General features: G+C 42.4%; 1 protein-coding gene across 2 annotated transcripts in view; it reads right to left on the bottom strand.

The window, feature by feature from the left end:
- Positions 1-25,043, bottom strand: part of LOC308623396 (uncharacterized protein) — a 171,993-nt gene that overhangs the window by 106,272 nt on the left and 40,678 nt on the right. The window contains exons 2-3 of one of the 2 annotated variants that reach the window (XM_081245703.1): positions 8,450-8,536; positions 7,220-7,769 (exon numbers count right to left, since the gene is read on the bottom strand). In XM_081245703.1, the coding sequence (XP_081101829.1) occupies positions 7,220-7,384 (165 nt within the window). In that variant the 5' untranslated portion in view covers positions 7,385-7,769; positions 8,450-8,536. The remainder of the gene's footprint in view (positions 1-7,219; positions 7,770-8,449; positions 8,537-25,043) is intronic. The other variant, XM_081245704.1, reaches the window with a different exon arrangement.

Genomic DNA, 25,043 nt, shown 5'->3' with positions numbered 1-25,043 from the left:
CCTCGACATAATATTATATAAGATTATGTGTTATGCTTACTTTTTAAGTAAACACATTCGTAAATCACTTGGCAAACATGTCAAGAGCCCATGGCTTATTTCTGCTTCAATATTGCACCGTAGTCTTGGCTATACCAAGTTCTGTCATGGCAACAACTAACCTTTTTTTCCAGACAATCCTCATACCCTGGAGCAGAGAAGACAATGCCCCGTTGTGAACTTACACAAGATTTGCAAATATGGTGCAATTTTGGTGTACCAGTGGCCTGAAGTTCATAAACCCACTGAAGATTCCAGCTAGTCTATACTTGTCAGCCGGAAGGCATGAGGAAGACTGGGGCAAAGTCCCTTTTCTTAACCATGTTTCAAGATGATCTAAAAGACACTTTCTGATATTGAGCTGCGTGAGCTGCTTGTACATTTTGGAGATTAATCCTTTGTCAGCTGTATACATATAGCTGATTCACTTTGTTATACAGCAGAAACTAACACAACATTGTAAAGCAATTATACTCCAATGAAGATGTTAAAAAAAAATAAAACATAAAAGCACTTTCTTCCCCTCCAGTCTCTTAAATGACCAGAATGAGAATTGGGATTGATTTCATGATAACCAAACAAATCATCTCTTTCATACACATTTATTTTTATGCCATTGCTACATTAATTTAAGGTAACATATTCGCTTCTGGTGCTTCTGTAGAGCTTTGATAGCTGAAAGCCCTTGTTGTTTTCACCAGGCTCCAGACTCCACGTAGGTGCACCATATGTATCTCAAATTCATTTCATCCAATTCAACAGATTTTTTTGTCAAGCATCTACTAATGAACTGGTGTTCTAAGTGTTGGAGGGACATGCTACTGGGAACCCTCACAACATTACAAGGTAGTTATTATTTACATTGTAAAAATTAAGAAACTAAGGGCCCAGAGAGAGTAAATAACTTCTCAAGGTCACACAGCCAGTCCATGGCAAAGCTGGCTTGAAAGGCAAGTCTGTTTCACTCCCTATTCCATGCTTTTCACCCAGTATCTTGCTGCCTTCCTGCTAACAACTGGCCTTATCATAAAAGGCCCATCATCAGAAATGCATGAAATCTTTTCTGAGACTACAATTCCTGAACATTTACAATTATTCTGCCCAAAGAGTTAACGTTCATGGTATGAGAATGGAAAGGGGGACTCTGCCTTTGAACCGGGTCTGAAAGTTTTCACCCAGTCCTTTCCTCCCCAACCACTCATCTTCAGAATTTGATTTCAGAAGCCTTGAAGTTGTATGGAATGCTAATTCATGCTTCCGGGAATTGTCCTGGCAGGCTAGCCTTAGACTGGGCATCAGGTGAATCCTGGTCAGAATATCCTCAGAGAGGTGAGCAGAGAACCCGAGTCTGCAGTCAGGAGCTGAGTTTCTGATCTGCTTGCTCACCACCTGGATGACTTTAAGTTGTTTCAATTCTCTATGCTCCAAGTTCAGGGTCATAAGAAACAAATGAGATAACATAGATGAGAGTGGTTTGAAAATTGGAAAGTAATATATAAAGAATGGCCATTATCCTAACTCACAAAGCAGAAGGGACTGAAAATTAAAGGCAACATGGAAGAGCACATCAGCTTAACTCTACAACACTTCTAATAAAGCATCATTTAATTATCAGCCTCCAAGGAGGGATAATGAAATTAAACGTAGTCCATCACAGCTGCTTTGTTACTGATATCTGGGGCATGAAATTCTGAAGAGCATTCGTTCTTCTCGAACATAAATGCAACCATGGTCAAGAGTGGATCCTGCCTGCCTCACCAATCTTCTAAAAACCAAGAAAGATAATTAGTGGGGTATCAATTACAGCTTCTGAATGGAAGGTTCAGAGTATAGCAAAGGAAAGCAGGCAGCTGACTTCCATTTGGTTGATGGACCTCGAATCAGCTCCATGTGCCCATGGGCGAGAATCACAGAGGCAGGTTTTAAAATGTCCTGAGGCCTCAAGAAGGAAAGAGAATCAAAATGATTTGTGTTGGCCTAAAGCCCTCTGGAAAAGTGGATGGTAAGTATTCTGATCCACTTTTCAAACTCAGAGGTGGGCACATCACCCTGGGGTCCATTCTCCCACCTTCCCAAAGCACCTCCACAAAACCTGGGTCTTCCTGTCGGCAGATGAATGGATAAAGAAGATGTGGAACATATATACAATGGAATATTACTCAGCCATAAAAAGGAACGAAATTGAGTTATTTGTAACAAGGTGGATGGACCTAGAGTCTGTCATACGGAGTGAAGTAAGTCAGAAAGAGAAAAACAAACACCACGCGCTAACGTATATATATGGAATCTAAAAAAAAACAGTACTGATGAACCTAGTAGCAGGGCAGGAATAAAGACACAGGTGTAGAGGATGGACTTGAAGACATGAAGCGGGAAGGGGAAGCTGGGATGAAGTGAGAGAGTAGCATGGACATATATACACTACCAAGTGTAAAATAGCTAGCTAGTGGGAAGCAGCCGCATAGCACAGGGAGATCAGCTCGGTGCTTTGTGACCCACTAGAGGGGTGGGATAGGGAGGGTGGGAGGGAGATGCAAGAGGGAGGGGATATGGGGTATGAGTACACATATGGCTGATCCACTTTGTTATACAGCAGAAACTAACACAACATTGTAAAGCAATTATACTCCAATAAAGAGAGAAAAAACAAAAAAAAACCCGCCTCTTCCGTCTTCCGTTCCTTCATCAGCTACTCCAGTTTTCCAACCAGCTCACCTGTCTCCAGGATTTACGTTGCTGTTTCTAACCTTCTTTTAACTCCTCCTTGGAGAGATCAGCCCTTAGTCGAAAGCACACACAGTGTCTTATAGAGACTGCTCTAGAAAGATGGAGCTGTGTAATGCAAAAACAAAACAAAAACTGGCCAGGAGAAGAGGCACTGGGCTTCGGTTCTTGCAGGCTAGGGCTCCTTGGGTAAGAGCTTTAACTTCCCTGAGTCTCCGTTTCCACATCTATAAGAGTAGGAATTATCCCTGCTTGTTTGGTCCATAGAAATCAAATGAGATGTTTGTGGAAATGCTCGAAAACACTACAAATATAAATGGTCCCGTTCTTCCCCTGGTGATCTTGTGACAAATGCAGTCATTCAGCACATGAGGATTTATGATGGGCCACACTGGGCTGGGCCCTGGAGATACAATAGAAAATCTAGCATGTTCCCTGACCTTGGGGAGCGTACCTGGGGGTGGGGTACAGCAGCGTAAACAAGCAATGAAAATACACTCTGCCACATCTCATAAGTGGACAGCAGAGGGGTGCCCAGCTCAGGCTGAAAGGCTTTGCAGGGAGAGGGATAACACAGGAGCTAAATCTTGAAGGATGATAAGAGAATTCACTAGGAAAAGAAGGGAGTCAAGGTCATTCCAGGCGGAAAAGCAGCATGTGCAATTGTAGGCAAGAAAAATGAGAGCAGGGCACGGTTAGAGTATAGCAAGTATTTCAGTAGAGCTGGCGCCTGAGGTGAGGGGAGCAGGAGAGGGGACACTGGGGACTCAGGAAGGAGGTCCGCCTTGGAGGGCATGCTGCGTGCTCTGATGATGACCTTCACCTCACCAGGTGCCAGGTACTCCTCTAGTGTATCTCATGTATCACCGCTTTTAATTCTCCCAATCACCCCAAGAAATCAGTCCTTTTATTATCCATTGCTTAGAGAAGAGGAAATGGAAGCTCAGAGAAGTAACTTGCTCAAGGTCATACAACTGGCAAGGCTACCAAGGAGTTGGGTTTTTTAGATAATTTCTTGACAGTCTGCATAACTGATAAAGTGCATGTCACTTGCTCATGTGGGAATTTATGTTGTTTGCTTAAATACTTAATGATTAACTATCACTTGGGCTTATCAATAAAGTAATCCAGTAATTGAAGTCTTCTGAGATGAGGAAGATTATACATGGAAATTTATACTTAATGATCAATTAGCTTGACTAATTTTGCTTTCCCCCTTTCCCTAACAATCCTTTGTGAGAGACAAATAGAAGAATCAGTGGACTTGAAAAATACAGAAACTTATAAGACACAGGATATACAAAAAGCCTTCAACTGGACCCTTTTTTTTTTTTAGTAATTTCATTTCTAGGAATTTATACTAAGCAGATCATCAGGCATACTAAGTTATACATACAAGAAGTGTACCCCTGAGACTTGGGTACCATATCATCTTTCCAAACAATATTAAGGCTAGTATATCACCACCAGCTAGAGTTGGTGGGATGCTCAATTATTTTCCGAGTTCTAGTTTTCCTCTTGCAGCCCCTGGGGTTGTGGAGAATCCTTGGGCTTAAGCAGTTGAAGAATTGAGGGATGGTAGTTCCAAGGAGTTTTACTCTCTAGGCTTGCATGCATTTTATCATGGCCAGAGCCTCTGCTAATGACACCACGACCCTCTGGACCCACCTCAGCCACAGGAATGTAGAGTAGTCCCCAGGCAATCCCACAGTCCCCCATTCAAAGTTCTGCACCTCCAGGATGCCACCACCAGCTTGATGCCACCACAGCCTCCTGAGGAACCCACCCCTCATTCCGAATCTCGGAAGAGTCCACCTTCTGCTTCCGGTCTGGCTCTTTTCCCTCTTGACTCTAGACTTTCAAAGCCTCCAGCGCTTTCCTATGTAGGACTCCCAGTTGACTCACCGCCCTGAACACACACTTTTGAAAACACAAGGGCCTACTGACTTGCCCCTAGGGACCAAGGAAAGTACAGATAACCACGACTCAAAGGCCTACACGGGTCCTTGGGAAGAGGAGGGAAGAAAGACCTTGGCTGCTTCTGAATGTATTCTGCCACATTAAACTTTTAATGTTTCCAATTACATCTATAATAGTAGAAATCTGGAAAAATTTAAATGTCCCACTAAAAGGATTGTATATTGGAATAATATACAGCAATTAAAGGGCTCTGTTCTTGATATACTCATTTTTTAAAAGCAGGTTACAAAGCAGGATATGCAATTTAAGTCCAATCTTTTTTTTTTTTTTTTTTGCAGTACGCAGGCCTCTCACCGTTGTGGCCTCTCCCGTTGCAGAGCACAGGCTCCGGATGCACAGGCTCAGCGGCCATGGCTCATGGGCCCAGCCGCTCCGTGGCATGTGGGATCCTCCCGGACTGGGGCACAAACCCGTGTCCCCTGCATCGGCAGGCGGACTCCCAACCACTGTGCCACCAGGGAAGCCCTAAGTCCAATCTTTATAATTTATTTACACACAAACAATTGTATCATACAGACAATCAATGCTTGTCTTAAGAATAGTGGGATTATTGTTGAGGTTTATTTTGCTTCTTACACTTCTGTGCATTTTCCCAATTCCTTTTATATATTTGCATTATTTTTGTAACGAGACTCACTGCACCGTACAATGATGGGATGTGTATGTGTGTGTGGCAACGGCCCTTTTTCTGGAGTACTTAATGCACTGGAGTGCGGTAGTAAGCTCTCTTGGTAGATTATGGGCTAGGAATAAGAGTTAACTTAAAAAGGGAATAACAATGTAAAAAACAACGCTGAAATACAGAAAGGGTAGGACAAAAACTTTAAAAATATATCAGAATAATGTACTACAGTATTTTTTTAAAGTTCCTTTTCCTTCTCCTTTAGACATCTAACAAGTGACACAAATAGATATTTTCATTTTGGCCAAAATCAGCTCTTTGGCAATGTGCCACTCTCAGAATCAGGCCTGATATTTGAATATCTGTGTTGGATGGTGGATCTTTTATTAATTCACTGTGTAATGGGGAACAAGTTAATAACTTCTCTTGACTTGAATTTCTTCATCTTCCATTTTTACTCTGTTATTTAACAAATGCTTCTATAGCATCTGTGTGCCAGCACTCTCCTAAGAGCTTTGTGAATATTAACTAAGTTAATCCTCGTTCCTACCTTCCAAGGAGGGCACTTTTAAAATTTTTTATTTATTTTTTTTATTTTTGGTTGCATTATGTCTTCGTTGCTGTGTGCGGGCTTTCTCTAGTTGTGGTCAGCAGGGGCTACTCTTTGTTGCGGTGCGCGGGCTTCTCATTGCGGTGGCTTCTCTTGTGGCAGAGCACAGGCTCTAGGCACGCGGGCTCAGCAGTTGAGCCACTCAGTGGCTCATGGGCTTAATTGCTCTGCGGCATGTGGGATCTTCCCGGACCAGGGCTCGAACCCGTGCCCCCTGCATTGGCAGGTGGATTCTTAACCACCACGCCACCAGGGAAGCCCAAGGAGGGCACTATTATCCCTACTTTACATATGAGGAAACTGAAAACCAGAGGGGTTAAAAACTCAAACTTCACACAGATGGTAAAGCAACAAAATCAGGATTCAAATCCCAGCTGACGGGCTCCAGACTCGGCTACGTTAGCCCCTGTGTTTTATGCTGGACTAAATGACGTTTAACACGTCTATCGTTTACTGTGTGTAAAACACCCACAGCCCTGGGCATATTCCCTCTCCATGCTTCCCAAATCTCTTTTTGACCCCTGAATTTTCTTTTGGAAATCGAATTTTTTTAAAAAATCATATATACTCTAGGATTTATTTTATGAAACAGGGACTCTCCTACTGCCAGGTATTAATTTTTTAACTTCTCTGTTTTCAACTCACCTCTTCAGTACTGAATATCGTAGTCAGTGCAGTGAAAGAGAGATCATGTCTTTAAGTAGCTCAATAAAATGGCGACTTTGGGTCCACAGCCTCTAATGTACCAATCCTGACCAGCCCCCTATCTAATTCAGTTAGTTGCTGGCTTTCTGGCTAGGTCAAGTACAAAAAACCAGTTTACCTCTTTAATATGTCAGTAGAGAGATAGAATCATTTTCACATTTTTTTTTTTACCCACAGAATGTTCTATACATAAATACAAAATGGAACTTTGATACTTTCTGAATTTACTAACTTTCAAAAACTTTGGGGATTAAAAACCTCAATTAGAGAATAAGCTTCCTAGATGTGAGTGAGCAAACAGCCTTTTTCCCTTTGTACTCACAGTAAAGACTGACTTGTCCACGAACACAATAACGGCCAACCAACCAGGTTTTGGGGGGACTGAGCCTCCAAAAGCGAGCTCAGCTTCAGGCTTGACCACCATGAGCAGGGTCTGGGCAAGAGTACAGACAGAGGCCTCCACACCATCTCTAAATACTTGAAAGGTACAAATAAAGCCAACATGTTGTTAAAGAAAATAAATTCTACTCTCTTCTTACCTTGACAAATCCTCCTTCCCAAGGCCAGAACGGAACGTGGGGCTCTTCCCTGCTCCGGGTTTCCATGCCAGAAAGTGGCGGCGGTGCGGGCAGCAGCCTCTGGCCTGACCAGCGCCTCTGCTCACTCCCAGTGCTTTCTTGCGTTAGGAAAGGCGTCTCCCACATGTGTGGACACTCCAGCCCACCATGGTACCCAACCAAACTTGGGTCCTCTCGCCCACGCGCAGTAAAGCCAAGTTACTGACACCCGGTTGTGGTGAAGGAACGTGCAGCGTTTACTGCAGGGCACCAAGCAAGCAGTCAGGACAGCTAGTGCTCAAAGCACTCAACTCCTCCTTGGGTTTCAGCAAAGTAGTTTTAAAGGCCAAGTGAGGGAGGGGCCTCCCAGGGTCCGTGATCAGCTCGTGCGCAATTCTCTGATTGGCTGATGGTGAGGTAACAGGTGTCACAGGGGTTAACGTGATCAATCCTTAAGTCCCGTAGGCGTGGGGGCTACGTGCTCATGGTCATCAAGCAGTTAATGTCTTCCATTTGGTGGGGGTTTTCTCATCTGTAAAACAATTCAGGAAACGTGCATCAGATACTGTTATCTGGGCACTTGAGAGGGGAGCTTCAGCAGAGGATATGGGGGAGGGGTCTCTCCCGGGAAGGCCCCACAGGGTCCTGCTCGGTTACAGCCTGGGGCTGCCCCCCAACAGCCTCCCCTGCCCACCTCTCAGGCCTAGGAGTACATACACTGGCAGCATCCTTCATCCTCAGCCCAGGATGTTTACACAGAGATGCCTGTGCAGGAATTCAGGATTCCAGGAAGCACGCTCTAGGAGCAGGGGACGCGCAGGCTCTGGATGGGCGAGTCCCCTGGACGCACTGCCTTTGCCCTGTGGGGAGTGCTGTGCCAGGGCATGGCAGCAGAGGGGTAGAGCAGGGCCCTCTGAAGTGCAGCTCTCAAAAGCATGGCGCCCAGGGCAGAGGCCCCTCTTGCTGAGCCTAAAGGCTGTGTTTCTCTGGTATGTCCTCAGTCATCTGCTATGTTTTGCAATGATGCGGTGGGAAATTAATCTTCCACAATTCTACCTTTGACCCTCCTAGACGGAAAGACCCTGTGTCTCCCCGTTTTGTTAAAATTAAATTAAACCTATGCTCGCACATATTCCACAATTTGACTTTGTAATGTAGAATTCTGAAAGCATGAGGGCAGTCTCATGGGGAACAGCTGAGGAAAACCCTCACCTGGAAGAGCTTGATCATTCAGTGAGTTCTATTGGTTGTTTCTGCTCCACACCAAACTGAAAGCTGGGGGGAGGGGCCTTCTTAGACCTTAAAAAAAGGGGGAAATTTAATGTGAGGTCCATTAAAATAAGCAAATTTGGACATGGTAAGAGAGGGCAGTCTGCTAGGATCTATTAGAGCAGGGGTCCCCAACCCCCAGGCCACGGACCAGTACCAGTCTGTTGCCTGTTACGAACCGGGCCGCACATCAGGAGGTGAGGGGCGGGCAAGCGAGAAGCTTCATCTGTATTTACAGCCGCTCCCCATCACTGGCATTACTGCCTGAGCCCCGCCTCCTGTCAGATCAGAGGCGGCATTAGATTCTCATAGGAGCGCGAACCCTACTGTGAACTGCCCATGGGAGGGATCTAGGTTGCGTGCTCCTCATGAGAATCTGATGCCTGGTGTTCTGAGGTGGAGCTGAGGCAGTGATGCCAGCGCTGGGGAACGGCTGCAAATACAGATTATCCTTAGCAAAGAGGTCTGACTGCACAGAGACCAAAATAAATCAATTGCTTTGTATAATTATTTCATTATATATTACAATGTAATAATAATAGAAATAAAGTGCACAATAAATGTTATGTGCTTGAATCATCCAGAAACCATCCTCCCCCACCCCAGTCTGTGGAAAAACTGTCTTCCACGAAACCAGTCCCTGGTGCCAAAAAGGTTAGGGACCGCTGTATTAGAAAACCCAGATTGATGGAGGGCCAGTTGAGTTCTAGGAGGATGGCACCTTTGGTTGATATGATGATGATGGTGGTGATGGTGGTGAGGATGATAAGGACATTAATATATACTGAGTACCAAGTGGGTGCCAAGCATTGTGCTAAATACAGTATATATACTTAATAAAATGTCATATAATTATATATTATATAATATATACATTTCATTTATATATAAATAATATATAATTATAATATAAATAAAAATTCATAAATATATAACTCAATTATAATTTATATTATTTATATATAGATAATATGTATATGTTATATAAATGTAATTTAATATTCACAGCAACCCTTTGAAGAAGTGAAGCTCAAAATGGTTGAGTAACTTGGCTTAGAGTAATGTTGCTAGTTAAGTGGCAATACAGATTACAATCCAGGTTTGTCTAATTACAAAACCTAAACTTTTAACTGGTCTGTTATAACCAACTAGTACTTTATAAAAACAGGCGAATTGGTGGCAATCCAGCCAAAGACAGACCCAGTCACAACGATCTAATGATCTTTTTATCTAATATCTAATGAAAGCTTTAGGCATGCTGAACTGAATGAAGAAAGATGGCCCGAGGGAGAAGCCACCTAGAAAGTGCCATGGGTACATGGACCAAAGATTTGAGAATTTCCTCATCCTGGAGGATCAGGGCCAAGCATAATTTAAGAGGCAGGCCTTGTCCTGCTACTGATGGAAATGTTATGGACCAGAGCTGGTGACCAGAAGCTGAGTCTATGAAACTTAGCAGATTTGGGAAGCAGAGAGAATGTCCTTATTCTTAGGAACTACACCAGTACAGATTATAAAGAAGCTTGGTCTAGGGTTCAGTTAAGAGAGGATTGGATAAATCTCACCCACGAGACTGTTTTCAAGATATGGATTCATGAAGAGGCCTTGAGAGGGCAATCCTTAACTCATTTATGGTTTTATAACATAAATGACCAATCCCTTTAAGCGTTTTTGTGATTCTTTAACTCCCTACCTTTGCTTCCCATAATCATTTCCCTGAAATTGCATGCAGAAGAATGACTTGAAAAATGAAGAGATTTGGTTTTTTGTTCTGGGAAAAAAAATTAGGAGTCAGAAGGAAGTGGAAAAGGGAAAAACCAATTGGGAAAAGTAGGGGAGGAAAGGCAAGAGGCAGAGAAGAATCCAAGTAAAAGAACAGCTGGGGATTGTTCAAGAGGCAAAGGGGTTACTTTTCAAGGACCTGCAGATAAAAGAAGGGAAAGCTGGTCCAAGAATGGGGATAGACCTTGGGAATTAATTATGTATGCCCTGAAACCTCCTCCATCCCAATACTGATGCTGAGTTAGTGGATGAAGGCTCACCTGGGCAATGGGGATTGAGATTGGGAAGGGCTTCTTTCGCTCCACCATTAATGGGGGATTTGTACCTTTAAAACATCGGATCATAAGGGTTTGCAGGCAGTCACTCATCACGTTAAAGAAATAATTAATGCCACATAAGAAAAAACAGTACGTTGTTTTCAAAATTCTATATTCATCATATATAAATTTTACTTAGGAAAGCACTATAAACAAATGTTGAATTCTAGTTAAACACTTCAGCAGGTATCTCCTTAGGGGTAAAGTATACTGACGCCTGCAACTTACTTTGAAATGCATCAAAACAATAAGATGGATTGATGGATAAACAGAAGGGTAGATAGTTGGATATACTTGTGATGAAGCCAGTACAGGAAAATGGTATTTACAGAGTCTAGAGGGTTGGTATCTGGGTGTTTACAACTTTTCAGCTTTTCTGTATGTTTGAAATTTTTCATAGTAAAATGTTGGAAAGATTCTCTTACTAGAGAGAAGAGGCTCTTTAAAAAGACAGTGCACAGACACAGTACACAGACAGGAGATTTTCAACCTTTTTGATCATGGTATTTTTTGGTAAAAAGCCTCACTGAAAAATGTGAGTGCTTTTCTTTGATCTTCACCTGTTTCTTTTGTCTCACCTGCCTTTTTCTCTTTGGCAGCCTAGGATAGCACAAATATTGGTACTTGGTAAAAGCATGTCTCATTACTACACTCCTAAAACTCAGGGAAAACTATACCCTGCCATTGTCCTTGTAGTATATGTTAATTAGAGAAATCTCATATCAACTAGGAATATTCTATTTGACTATATGTGAAACGCATCTGTTCACCAAAGTATTTGTATTGCAGAAAAGTCTGCAATTATTAAGTGATAAAGTTTGCACATCCTATCTTAAAATACGAGGCATTCTTGTGGATGCTATGAGCGTGGTTCTGGTGTTTACATTTTAAATCACTCCTGCTAACTGTAGCTGATGCTCTGTGGTGATTGGGGGTTAGGAGTTAGGAGGGAGGGGATAACTTTTTACCTATCTTTCTCACGCTCATCAAAAAAAAAAAAAGGTACAAAGTAGTGTTAAGCCATGACAGTATCTGAGATTCACCCAAATTAATCCCTACTTTACAGCTGATTCTTTAATTTTTTCAAATTACTTGCAATTGTAAAGTTATCCTGGTAGTCTTTTTCAACTGTTATGCTTATCTAGAGCATTATAAGTAAGACATATCCATAGTGAAAAAAGTTGTCAACAATGGATTAGAAATTATCTATTATTTTATAATACCATGATCATTTACATTCAATGACTTAAATATAGCTTGAAAAGAAAATTTAATTTTAGAGAAATACTGGAGTTCAAGAATTTTAAGTTAGCAGCTCTAAATGTTGAATCTTTTCTTTTTTGTGGCAAAACAAGGCAATTTCAATATCATCAATATCTATCAAGCACTAACACATGATAGCACTAGTGGCACTTGCATCCTAACAAAATAAAACAAACCTCTCATTTTCCAAGAATATGAAGTACAAATACGTGAATCATAAAACTATCAGTTTCAAATTTGCTATTTTATCAAGTGAATACAATTAGTTTCTCATTCCCAAAAAAGTAACAAAAAATCTGATTTCCAATTATTCTTAGAGAATTTTAGGATACCTGTTACTACTTAAATATCAGACTTGTAAACCAGTTTGCTCAATCAATGATTAATTACCCTGCTCCAATTTTGACTATTGGAGAGCTTTAAAATGCCAGGAATTTAAAACCTTGCGCAGAATATCAAGACTATGTTCCCCCCACACACACCGCCCCGCTACAAAAGAAAACACTTTGGCACCTAGGCAGTGTGGGTTTCTGAAAAGCCCTTTGTCCATAAGAGCCAAGCTTCTTCCTCAAAAGATAAGAATAATAGGTTCAGTATTAGAAATGTGAGCTATCTCACAAAACAATATGGTAACAGAATTGACCTCTAGTGAATTGCTGCTATTTTTAAACAAATTATTTACAATGTAAAACTGTTGCCCCCTTTCCTTTGGAAAGCCTTAAAACTTCGTATGTATTCAGACAAAGGGGGAAAAAAAACTGTATTTAAATCACTTTTTAAAAATACCATGTTTCATTTGTATTTAGAAAAAACACAGGAAAAAAAGTTGTTTATTATCCCAAGGTTAGTGAGAATAACAATAAGTGGAAATAAAGTATAACATAAAAAACATATACCCACTGAAACGAGACAACAAGGAACATCATCGGCTATAGAAATGATCAGAAATACAACTTACCTCCTTCGGCCAAAGGTGTTTGCAGGGGTGCAGGAAGAGGTAAAGCTGGGAGAATGGATTAAGAAATATACCAGCGCTCAGGGTCTTCAGCAAACAACTCGCAATATTAGACAGGTGTGTTTCAACCCCACCTTCCTCCGCAGGGATTGTCATTCCTCGAAACCCTACCTAGAGAGTCAAACTTAAATCACTTGACTAGCAGAAGCCCACATACTGTCTGCTACTGAGGGTGAAATTCCACAAGTGCCTGTGCCTATCAAATGATTACAGTCTGTTCTCCACGGAGGCTTGAAAAACCATGCCACTCTCTCAGGTGGCACAGTGACCCCTGAGACAAAACCTGCAGCACTTATTTGGGTGAGACTTCTACTTGGAGAGCGAGCAGACACAAACCAACCAAAGTCTAGGACCAAAGCTTCCTATACCCACTCAGGCACACATGCTCTCAATAAGAGCTGCACAGAGTTATTACTGGATGTCTCTTGAGCTTCTTCTCAATTTGAAACGTTTTTGTTTTTGTTTTAAACACATCACACCAGGATTATAATTCCCTGAAAGGCTCTCTAACCTGAAAGCAGAAAGGGGTTTCAAAAAAGAAACAAAGATGAACACTTCATCTTGGCTGCATTTTTAAACTCCTCCTAGAACAGAATCTTCCCTCCCTTCTGGTAAACACACGCTTGTATACATTAAAATTAAAAGGGTGTATAAATTAAGAAGTCTGTGCTCTCCTGTATCCAAGAATCAACCCCAAATATACAACACGCTCACCAATTCCCCAAATGGACATTTGGGGTATAGGCAATGGAGACACATACACACACACACACACACAAATGCAAACCCAACGAAAGAGACATTGTAACCTAGGAGAATGTTCTTTGCTTTGGGAGTTAAGGTATCACACACACTGCCTCACTTTTGTTTCGGTGCAAGAGAGATCCAGGGTGCCCGGCAGGGTGACATACAATGGGCGTTAAAAGCACACAGTCTTAGCAAATTAGGTAAATTAGAGATCATTTGACGGTATTCTACGGTTGCTATTGTAATCACAGTAATTTTCACTGGTAATGGTGCTTCATGATGAAGTGCAGTTCTCACAGGATAATTGTGAAAGATACCGAAAGATTCAGGGATGCAGCATCTGGTTTTAAAAGCTCTTCAGATTCAAACTGGCATTTTACTTTATCTTGAAAATTTATTAGAGATTCAGAGCATGCCGGTTTAAATGGAAAGGTGGAAAGCAGGGTAATTTCAATCTATGAATTATTCAATCTCAGCCTGGCGAAATTGCCATCCAGGAACTGATGCTCTGAGAGTCCTTCCACAGAGCCTCCATTACGCTTGTCATTTTTATTTCTTTATCCACGATCTCCTTCTCAGTTACCCAGCTTGTCTCTTAGGGCTCGGCTTCACAAACCAAAGTATTTCAAACTGGCAATAACCTAAATGTGCAGCCGTCTCAAATCGCTGTCTCCACAGGCTGCCTTTTTTTCCAAATCATTTTTTAAAAAGGCACACATCCATGATGATATCTGTTAGGCTCTTCGATTAGATGAATTAAAACACACACACAAACACACGCCACACACACACAGAGGAGGGCATCACTGCGAAGAAGAGCAGTTATGTTCCGCTAACATCACAAGAGAAGATGAAGTGATGCTTTCTGCTTCCTTCTTTGTTGTCAGTGTGACTGACCCATCCTAGTTGAATAACATCACGCAGGAAGGAGCCAGCACTAAACAGTCTTGCCTGGCACCCTGATTTCCAACCAGCGCAGACGAAGACTGTGTGGAAGGCAGACTAATCCAGGCAACTGTACACTTAGCGAGCACAATTATTTAGGAAAATAAGAAGAAGCCATCAGAGGACCGCAATTAAACTGTCAATCTCCCAGGCTCCACCTGCACCCAGACTGCAGTCGCAACGATTCTCCACTTGATGGCTGGCTGTGTCACTGCTAGTCGACAGCTGTCCCCGCATCCAGAGAGGACTGGGATGGATTTAGGTCAGTGAGTCTGGTTTCTCCTTTAAACTGTGTTCTAACTGAGAAGCGGGGATCTGCGCCAGCCCCCGTGACCAGCCCGAACTGGGAGCTGGGAGAGTCACACAGCATCAGTTCGGTGGAGTCTGCCTGCCCAGGCCCCAGCCAGGCAAGCGGCATCAGCATCTCCTCTGTCCTAGGGTTTATTCCTGCAGGTAGAGCGGCGCGGCGTGAGAAGCCCGCACACTATTCCCACACGTGCTGGGGACCCAGCCGCGCTCCACCAGGGGCAGTCTGGCCACCAGGCTCCAAGCAGTACCTGCTCTGCTGGAAATGCACGCTGCCAAGTGTGAAGCCATTGTGAGCATTCAGACTGCTTCTCTGCTCCTGGCTAAACAAAGGTAAATACTCCTCACGGAAGAAATGCTAGGTAGCAGCAGGAAAAGCACACTTTCAAACTGTCGCTTTTTGCCTAGTTGTATGCTTTGTGATGAGGAAACGGCAGGAACCAGGGCTGGGGCAGTGCGATGATGCAGAAAGCAGCAGCGATGACACAGCAGTCAGCTGACTTGCAGGGTGTGATCATTCAATGTCCTCTACAGAACCGGGCCAGTTTCTAAGGTGGCACCAGTCAGACGACCTTGACTGTGAAGCGGAGTTGCAGGAGGGCAGCCTTTCTCCGTCCACACCTGGCAGTGCTACCCCACACCTGGCAGGGACACCTCACATTGCGTGTCTCTCAGGCAGAGTTTTTAACTCACAGCCTTCGGGACTTAACTATTTCTGTCCTGCTTGCTAAGAAGGCAGGTGATTCTTGGCGTGACCGTCCCAATGCAAAAAGAGGTGAAAACCTTCACAGTCCTTATTGCTTGGGTTAGTTTCGGCATCAAAAGAAGAATGGTGGGAGAGCTCTCGCCTGCATTTTGGTTTTCAAAAAACACACTGCTTTTTTAGCAGGTAGAAATTGCCTTAAGCTACTTGTATGCTGTAATTAACTTGTAAATTGTACCTAACGGAATGGCAAGGGCAGTAGGAAAAATCTCGAAGATAAATGAGTCCAGCAGTAGCCTTAAATCATGGTCCGGCTGCTATAAAGCTGTGTGCAGGCTCTACTGCAAAAGGCAGGTCGTGCATCCCAATTAATCTGACAATGGAGCAACAGCCTTATATGGTATTACCCCAGTGATTTGAGGAATGCTAATAAGAAAGCATTCATTACCAGGCATTTGTTTAATGACTGTAATCATACAGAATTAATTTTTGTTGCAATGTTTAACAGAAAGTCAATTATAAATTTGTGCTAAAAGAATAACAATACTAGTACCCGCACGGCACCTTCCTCTGAGGCGACATCCCCTGAAGACGATCTCAAATCCCCGACATTTACAGAGCGCTCAGAATGTGCTAAGTGCTCTACGGAGCAACCCATGCCCAGCCTCTCTGAGGAGAGGTGCCTATTGTTCTGAGCCAGAAGGACACATATATCGATATATCACGCAGGTAGCACAGAGGTAGCACCACCTTGACCAATGCCAGGTGTTTTGTAAGGATTCCGTGAGTTTTCTCCCCATTTGTGCCTTATGAATTTTATTTTTCTATTTGCTTCTTATTTGGTTCTCTTGACATGAATCCCACTTGAAAGAGGAAGTTTTTCCATAGCAAACAGAAAGGTCAAAACTGGATGGAAGGGGCTTCCCTGGTGGCGCAGTGGTTGAGAGTCCGCCTCCTGATGCAGGGGACACGGGTTCGTGCCCCGGTCTGGGAAGATCCCACATGCCGCGGAGCAGCTGAGCCCGTGAACCATGGCCGCTGAGCCTGCGTGTCCGGAGTCTGTGCTCCGCAACGGGAGAGGCCACAACAGTGAGAGGCCCGCGTACCGCAAAAAAAAAAAAAAAAAAAAACTGGATGGAAGAGCATCCTCAGGTCATTAGGGAACTACTAAAAGTCGTAAGTGACATTTAAATAAAGCAGTGATTCTACTTTGAGGTGGTCAGTGGGTGCAGGCCCATGCGGAGGGATGCTACCTGGAGAGAACCAAACAGACGCCTTCTCTTCCTGTACCCTTTTTCAGTTCTCAGTCAAGAATCCAAATCTCATAAATTCACCTTGCTGCCTTCTTTCAAAACCTGCTCTCAGGAAATGAGCCCCCGGATGGTACAAATAACCAATAAGTTTTCATGTAATTCCTCAGAGGCACTTATGTCTTTGAAGAACACAAGACTTCCAGAAAAGCCACGGCTATCTAATGGGATTTCAAGCACCAACGCTCCAGGTGGGAAATCATTTCTGTGGGGCAAGGAGGCCTGCCAGGGAGTCTGCATCTCCATCATATGGCAGGTCTGTGCCTGTGGTGCCAGTGGAGCAGGTAAGGCTTGGTCTGGAACCCACTAAAGCCAGCATGTGCCCTGAATATATGTGGTCAGTGTGGGTCATGGGGGCAGGATACAGTCTGGCAACATCTCTCCCCCCTCAAGGGCATCCCATCATTCCTCGTGATTTCTCTCAGGTCCTTGCCCACCAAGGAAAAGTGGCCCACGCATTTGTATTTTTGAAAAGCTCCCCGCCACCCCTGCCATCAGGTCATTAATTCTACTGTGTATCCAACATGGAGAACTACTGATTAAATAATGCAATGTATTCCTTGATGCACATGTGAATTTTGTTTGGAAATTCAAATACACAATATATATTTTAGTTGAATATGAGAATTAAGCAATAAAAATGAGTCCTTAAATGTGTCTATCTTTACTGTTAAAATTCTGTACAAATCAATAAAAACTAACTTTAATCGAGGACATCTACGCAGCTGCAATATACCCATAGGTCCTCTGTAATTGTCTGGCCACCTGTGGAGGTCACACCCTCCCACAGCAACTTGTTCCTTCCTCTCTTTCAGCACCTTGCCTTGTGGCTTTTTGCTCACCTAGTGTCTTCCTCCGTGGACTTAGCTCTTCAACAGCAGGGGCAGGAGACATTTGTCTTAATGGCCCCGGTGCCTTCACTCTGCCTGGCAAGTGGTATGTCCTCAATATCTGTGAAAGGAATGAGGGAATGCTAAAGGATGTCTTCCTGTTAGAGGAGACAGTTCAGCGATACCCAAGTTTCCAACACAAGAAAATCAAGCTTTTCCTTCACTGTAGATTATCCTGAAAGAACATGCTCCCCAATGACTGAAAGAATGTTCATTCTCAACTATAAATATTGACTCAAAGCCGGTATTTATAGTTGGCTTTGAGGAAAGATTTAAAAAGGGGGGGCTGTGTGGAAAAATGAATGACATGCTTTATGAAAGTCAATCAAAATCCCATTAGTATTTAATGGCTAATAAATTTCAGTTAAATTTAGATATTCAGAAAAGTAAGGCACATCTTTTATTTTCCTTTTCATTTTGGAGAGTGAGGCCAGTGAAGTGGTGGCTCCTCAGGACTTTGCTAGAAATCTGCCCTCTCCCAGCACAGATGAGGGGAAAAAAATTCTGTTCCTAAGCCCTCTGGAACTCTCCATTTGGATATGTGCATTTTTTTTGCCATTCAGTCTCCGGTAGTCTTGTAAAGTTTATGGATCATTTCTCAAGGATGCTTTTATATGCATATACAATATAACAAATGGGATTACAAAGAAAACTAATTGTCCTAAATATCCTAGCTGAAGAACTTTTGCCTTAGAAAATCAAAATACTTCCAAGGTAAAATTGCAAAGTGACTTTGATTGTCTTTCCTCCAACAATCACCCAATAAGAAAGCAAAGTTCAAGAAGAGCCTAGACAATGGGAATTCCTTAGCGGTCCAGTGGTTAGGACTCTGTGCTTCCTTTGCAGGGGGCACGGGTTTGATTCCTGGTCGGGGAACTAAGATCCCGCAAGCTGTTCAGTGCAGCCAAAAAAAAAAAAAAAAAAAAAGAGCCTAGACAAGATAAAGGTGGAGGGAGGGAAACAGATGATTGTATTTATTGAATTTCATTAAACTGAAACTTAATTTCTTCTCAAAAGTGACCTTTTTAGTGACTGGCATATTCCTCATTTTCCCATTAAAAAAAGACTATACTTTCCAAACTTCAAGTCACATTATAGAGACCCTTCCTGAGGCTTAAAAAAAAGTGAAGGCAGTGGATTCTATTTTTTGTTTTATAGATGAGGGAGGGCACTGAAGTTCAAGAAAGATTGAGTCTTGCTACAGCAGCATGTAAGTAAAGAGGGAAGACAGCCCAGGACCCAACTCTCCTAAACCTACAGCAAACCCTCTCCTATTACATACTGATATTTAGTCAGTGATGTGCAGGGATTTTACAAACTGGGTACTTGAAATTAGCCACACTGGGAATATTTACACCATGGAAACGGACAAATACTAAAAATTTAGGGTTGTTGCTTTTTTCTGGAGAGCTGGTTGACATGCTGCAATATATTTAATAATGCCAACTTATAATCATATGTTCCTTTATTTCAACCCCAGAATCCAAAATGCTTAAGAATATAAACCACAATGGTTAAGCATGAAGCTCTCAGGTTAGAGGGCCTACCTTTTTTTTTTTTTTTTTTTTTTTTTGCTTTTACGCGGGCCTCTCACTGCTCCGTTGCGGAGCACAGGCTCCGGACGCGCAGGCTCAGCGGCCATGGCTCACGGGCCCAGCCGCTCCGCGGCACGTGGGATCCTCCCAGACCGGGGCACGAACCCGTGTCCCCTGCATCGGCAGGCGGACTCTCAACCACTGTGCCACCAGGGAAGCCCGAGGGCCTACCTTTGAATCCCCTACCACTTATAATCTGTGGGATCTTGGGCAAGTTCACTCCCCTGAGACTGAACTTCCTCTTCTATAAAACAGGGCTCATAATACTGTGTGCCTCATAGGTTGTTTTGTATATTCATAGACTGGTGCATATAAGCCGCTTAGCACGGATTCTCACACAGGCTAAGCTCCCAGTGGCTGTTAGCCATGAAAATTTTCCCCTTCTTCTTCCTCCTTCTTTTTCTTATTCCATTGATCATCGTGGCAGATTGACATTGTTTGCCCTGAAATAACTGACGAGATTTTTATGGGATTACAGGCAGAAAACAAAACCAGAAAAAACATATACAACCAACTTAGGATTCTGGAGAATGGAGGGTTCCCCTGTGGTTCCTGACTCTTGTGGGTAATGGAGGTTTGAAGGGCTGGTGTTATTTTTGCATAAATTGTAGAATCTAAGAAAGTATCACAGTTCAACAGAGAAATTATTGATGGATGTAGTTTCAGCATGATTTAGAGATTTTAGAGAAGACACATTAAAACTATATGCTGTATTAGGGAATCATTGTACCCAACACACGCAATCAATCAGGCCTCTTGCACCTATAGTCCTATAGCCTCATGAATGCGTTTTCACTTGTAGAGTCTAATGGCCAATTTGCACACCTGCTGAAACAGACCATATTTTTCAGAATTAAGCACTCCTCTGTTAATAAGATTGAGCTTTGAGGGAAGACCCTTTGCCTGGAGGCCAGGGAAGACTTAGTTCTCAGAGGCCCAGGAGTTGGAACATCAAGTCAGCTCTATCCAGAGCGTTACAAGCCAGGGAGACACTCCTCTCCCCGCTTTCTGTTGGCACTGGCAGGTCCTTGGAATGGGGGTCACAGGTCTGTCCCTTGGGCCTCTCTGCAGTCAGTGTCACTGAACACAGGGCCACTATTATAGCGAGAGGGTGGAGAAGCAGTTGAGAAGAGGTGGGGGCAGAACCCTGCTTACTTCCACCCAGCCCAGCCCGACCACAAAGGAGCACAAGGGGATAAAGCTATCACCATGGTACCCTCAGGGCTAATATAATCCCAAGGGGATACAGAACAAATTTGTGCAGTTCTTACAGCCTGTCACAGGTAGTAAGTTCTGTCGATTCAAAGAAAGGACAGGTCACCAGGCTCTCCCTGCTCTGCCTGCTTCCACGGGTTGTGGGTCTCCTAGCCCACCCACTTGGTGCTCGTTCATTTTTAAAGCTGAAGGTCCAGTCCCAGAAAATGGCATCCAATGTGACAACAGACACTCTCCAAATAGCCAGGCTGTGGCCCAAGAGACATCAGCCTGCCAGCTGCTAAAGAAAAAGGTGTTTTAACCCAACTGCCAATTCTGTCTAATAATGGAACTGCAAAAAGAAGAAGAAAAGCAATTCCCATTTAGTGAGTGTCTACAGTGTGCTGTGCACGTGATCACCTTCCCAGTCATAAGTACAATAACAGAGACGCATATGGGGCCTTCTATGGCCAGAGTTCCAAATGTTTTACATACAACAACTCATTTAATACCTCCAGCAGCACTTTAAGGAAGATATTATTATTCCTACAACCACTCCATTAGGTGGGGAGCTATTATGCCCCTTTTACAATCCAAAGCTTGACGAGGTGTTATTCAAATCACACATCTGGTAAATACAGGCTTGTGGATGCCAACCCAGGTTGTCTGACCTGGGTTCGAATTCAAATCTATGCTCTTACCTATTCATATTCAAATACAGGCTTCTTACAAATTAGTGTTCAGTTGTGATAGTCTATTGAGGGTTGGAAGAGCTAGAGAGAGAAGGAAGGGAAGTGAGACTTGGAGTCACTCAGGGGAAGCCTTAAAGTCTGAGAGGTGATGAGGAGGGAGACCCTGTCCCATACAAATTATTAGAAAACTGGGCTTCTCATTAGAGTGTTCCTTTAACGATATTTGAACTCAGTGGCATGCTAATAAATTGGCTTGGGTCGGGGCTGGGAGCCCTGGCTTGCAGTGTTTGCCAATTTTCATGGTGTAAATACTCCCACTGTGGCCAGTTTCAAGATTTCCACAGTAACAACCTGTTCCCAAGATTCCTGAATATAACAATTGGTTCTAGCAAGCTAACAGGAGTAGCCCTCAGGACACCACAGTTTGGGCTCAAGCACAGGATTCCCTTGAAGCCTCCAAGAGCCATATCGTTTTATAATGCCTCTACTTGCAGGACAGTCTTCACCTCTCTGATTAAACCCCAGCTCTCTGCTGCTTCAAGGTCTTAGATAGTCTCCTGTATCTTTCTTGTTCTCCCTCGCAAACTGTGTGCCTGTACTTCTTGTATTTAATGAAAGATGGTTTCACTTTTGTTATTCTTGATTTTAAAGGAAGGTGAGACATTTGTATTTCTCTTCCCTTGACTATCTAATACACATAACAAATGTGTGTAGCTTATTAAGTGGGAGTGACCCCTGATTGGGTAAAAGGTTGCTCACTCCGAGAACTGGTCAGCCTTTGCGAGAACAAAGGAGCCTGCAGGTGTGTGTTTGCACGTGCTCCCCCTCACACATGCATTCAATAATATTTATTGCAAGCCCCATACAGCCAGGAGCACGTACAAACACACTGCACTCACCATTTTGGATTCGCACCTGTTCCCAAGGGCTTTCCCATACTTTAGCCAGTGCACAATACTTTGAGGCTCCAACAGCCATGCAAAGTCACTCTGTAAGTACATGAATACCATGAGGTCATGATAGGAATTCAGACCTAGCAAATTAAATTGCAATTACCCTTTGAGAAACCAAGTAACTCTAAGGATAATCACCATGTTCTGTGTAATATTTTTTTTAGATCTTTGGGGGCACTAATTTGTAAAGCACATATAACCAAATGAGCAAGGGGCTGACAGGTAGTTACTAAATAACTGCATGCTATCTGAAAACATGGTTTAATAGAAGATGAAAACAGGTTTAATAGAAGATTCCCCTAAACTGTTTCTTGTACCTGTGGAACACTTTAAAGTTATTCTGTTTTTGCCTTGGTTCTGTTTAATGCTAAGCCATAACTCTTTTGAACAATGTTGTCTGGTAAAATAAACTAGAGTGTAGGCTCTAAGTATAGGTTAGAACTCAATTTGAAATGATTTCTTTTTCCTACATTATGTAGAGTAAAGGTTATTAGCTTTTAAAAGTTGATCGTAAATGCAGTCTATTTTGGAAAAATACATAGCCGTGCAAGCTTCTTGTTTGTTTATTAATGTAGGGGTCTTTCTAGCATCTAGATGTGCTTGCAGAATGCTCCCCAAGTATCACTGCCTTCTTATTCCATTTTATTCTAATAACAAGTCTGGCTGTATTTCTCTCTCCCTCTGTCTCCTTTCTCATTTCGGGAATGGAAGCTAAAAGAGATGAGATAAAAGTAAATAAATGCACGCTTGTGGCATGGGGGGAGAGGTTTTTGAGCTAGGAGATAGAAGACATTGGGCAAATCACTTACCTTCTCCATCTCAGGCTTATTAATTTTAAGCTGAGAATGAATACATTTTGTGAGTAGTGCACACAAATGCATAACGCATGTGAATGTGCTTTAAAAAGCTGGAAGTGCTACTTTAAAATACAGGCACTAATGTAACAGTATTCTTTAAATTTTTGAGTAAATTCTAGTAATCGCACATGACCTGGTTGTATACCACTGTTCACTCTCCCCACCCTGCACTGCTCCTAGACCCTGCCTCTCGTTCCATCCTGTCTTTGGCAATATCTTGTTCTAATCATGCTTTGCAAATGGTCAAAAACAAAAAGCTGCAAAAAGCCAAATCTTGTAGAAAACTTGTTCTTTGTATCTTAGCAGGATATTAAGTTAATTACTGTTTTCCTTCTACCTTTAGGAAATTTTAGGATTTTTCCTTGAAGGATATTGCTTGCTACAATCCACTGAACACAGAAAGAGTCTAAGAGTTAAAATTGGTAAGAAATAGAACTTCTGAACACCACCAGTATTCCTGATATATTCTAGATGGTGGAAGTTTAGAAATATGAAAACCTAAGGTTTTCTATGCCATCATGAAATTATCTGCTTACAAAGCATTTTGCCAAAGGGACTCATGTCTCTTCCATTCTCAGAGGACGTGGTGCTGGGCAATGCCAATCCCAGGGTAGATGCAGACAACACATTTTCTTTTCTCAGATCCTTCATGTCACTAATGCTTATTGCACTAATTCAAAATGGAACCAGCCAGTTTTCATTTACTGTATCACTCAACATACCACCATTTCCATAATAAGTTAGTGTTACAGCCATAAAAATTATTTCCTAAGTATGAAAGAGCTGCAGTAGTCAGCCTTGTTATGTTAAGAATAATATAATAAGAAAACCAATAACGAGCCAATAAAGTCATGCAGTGTTTAGGTTCAGTTTCAAAGTGAATTAAAAGTCATCCTGATTTAGCAGGAGAACACATTTGTGAAAACTAGACTTCGTAACAGATTTATGAATGCTTTCTGGATGCAAATCAGATAAATGAGCAGCCCTTAACGTGCAAGCATCCAACAAGCATCCGGTTTGTCAACTCCTCTGACTTATAAAGACTGCTGCCAGTTGTATGTGCAATGGCTGGTGACGTTCAACATGGTTGGAAATTGAGGAACGTGTGAATGGGAGGCAAAGAGGTAGAGAAAGCATATGTTAGATATTCTTTTAAGAACTATGGTTAACAAAGACCCATTAGAAGGAGTAGTTTAAAAGGTACATATTTCTGCACATGAGATTTGTGGGGGTATTTATTTAGGATAGAAACTTTAAAAATAAAGTTATTGGCTGAGGAAAAATAATTAGTAAAAAGTGTTAAGTTGGAGATATGGAAGATAGAAGGGTTAAATGATGGAGTTCCAGAGAGACACGGGATGAGGCCAAGAACGTCCTTGGAGGAGGAGCTGGCCTTGAGCATCCTTCTTATCCTCTGAAACTGAAGCAAAGATATACGAGGGTATACGAGGGAGCTACTGGTTCCTGTCTGTCTGACTGTGGTTTCCAGAATTAAGAGCAACACTGCAAACACGTTCTGATCAGAAAAGACAGACTATTATCTTCCTAGACATAGATATTGTGAAACTAGGAATGTAGTCCACAACTGAATTAACTTCAGACAGATCACTTTTCCTTAGGAAACAGTATACTATAGAGGTAATTAATAAGAGCCCTGGCCTTAGGTTCAAATCCTGGCTTAGCCACTTACTAGCTATAGGACTTTAGTCAAGTTCCTTATAAGTCTCTGTTTTCTCAAAAATAAAATAGGGATTGTAATTATAATAACTCTACCTCAGAGGATTACTATGAGAATTCAATGAGATGACTAATAGTAAACATTCAAGAACTGTAAAATATTGATTGCTGTTACTACTCGTGGTAAATTTAAATTAATAGAGATTTTTATAGGGTGTGTTAAGAAACATTTTCCCATTCTATCTGTATACAGTTGATTCTTTTAGACTCAGGGGTAAGACGTTAACTCTA

This window comes from Mesoplodon bidens (assembly GCF_964165515.1).
Source record: "Mesoplodon bidens genome assembly, chromosome: 10".
Classification (NCBI taxonomy): Eukaryota; Metazoa; Chordata; class Mammalia; order Artiodactyla; family Ziphiidae; genus Mesoplodon; species Mesoplodon bidens.
Note: the sequence above shows the minus strand (reverse complement) of the source record. Positions and strands in the feature narration are given on the sequence as shown.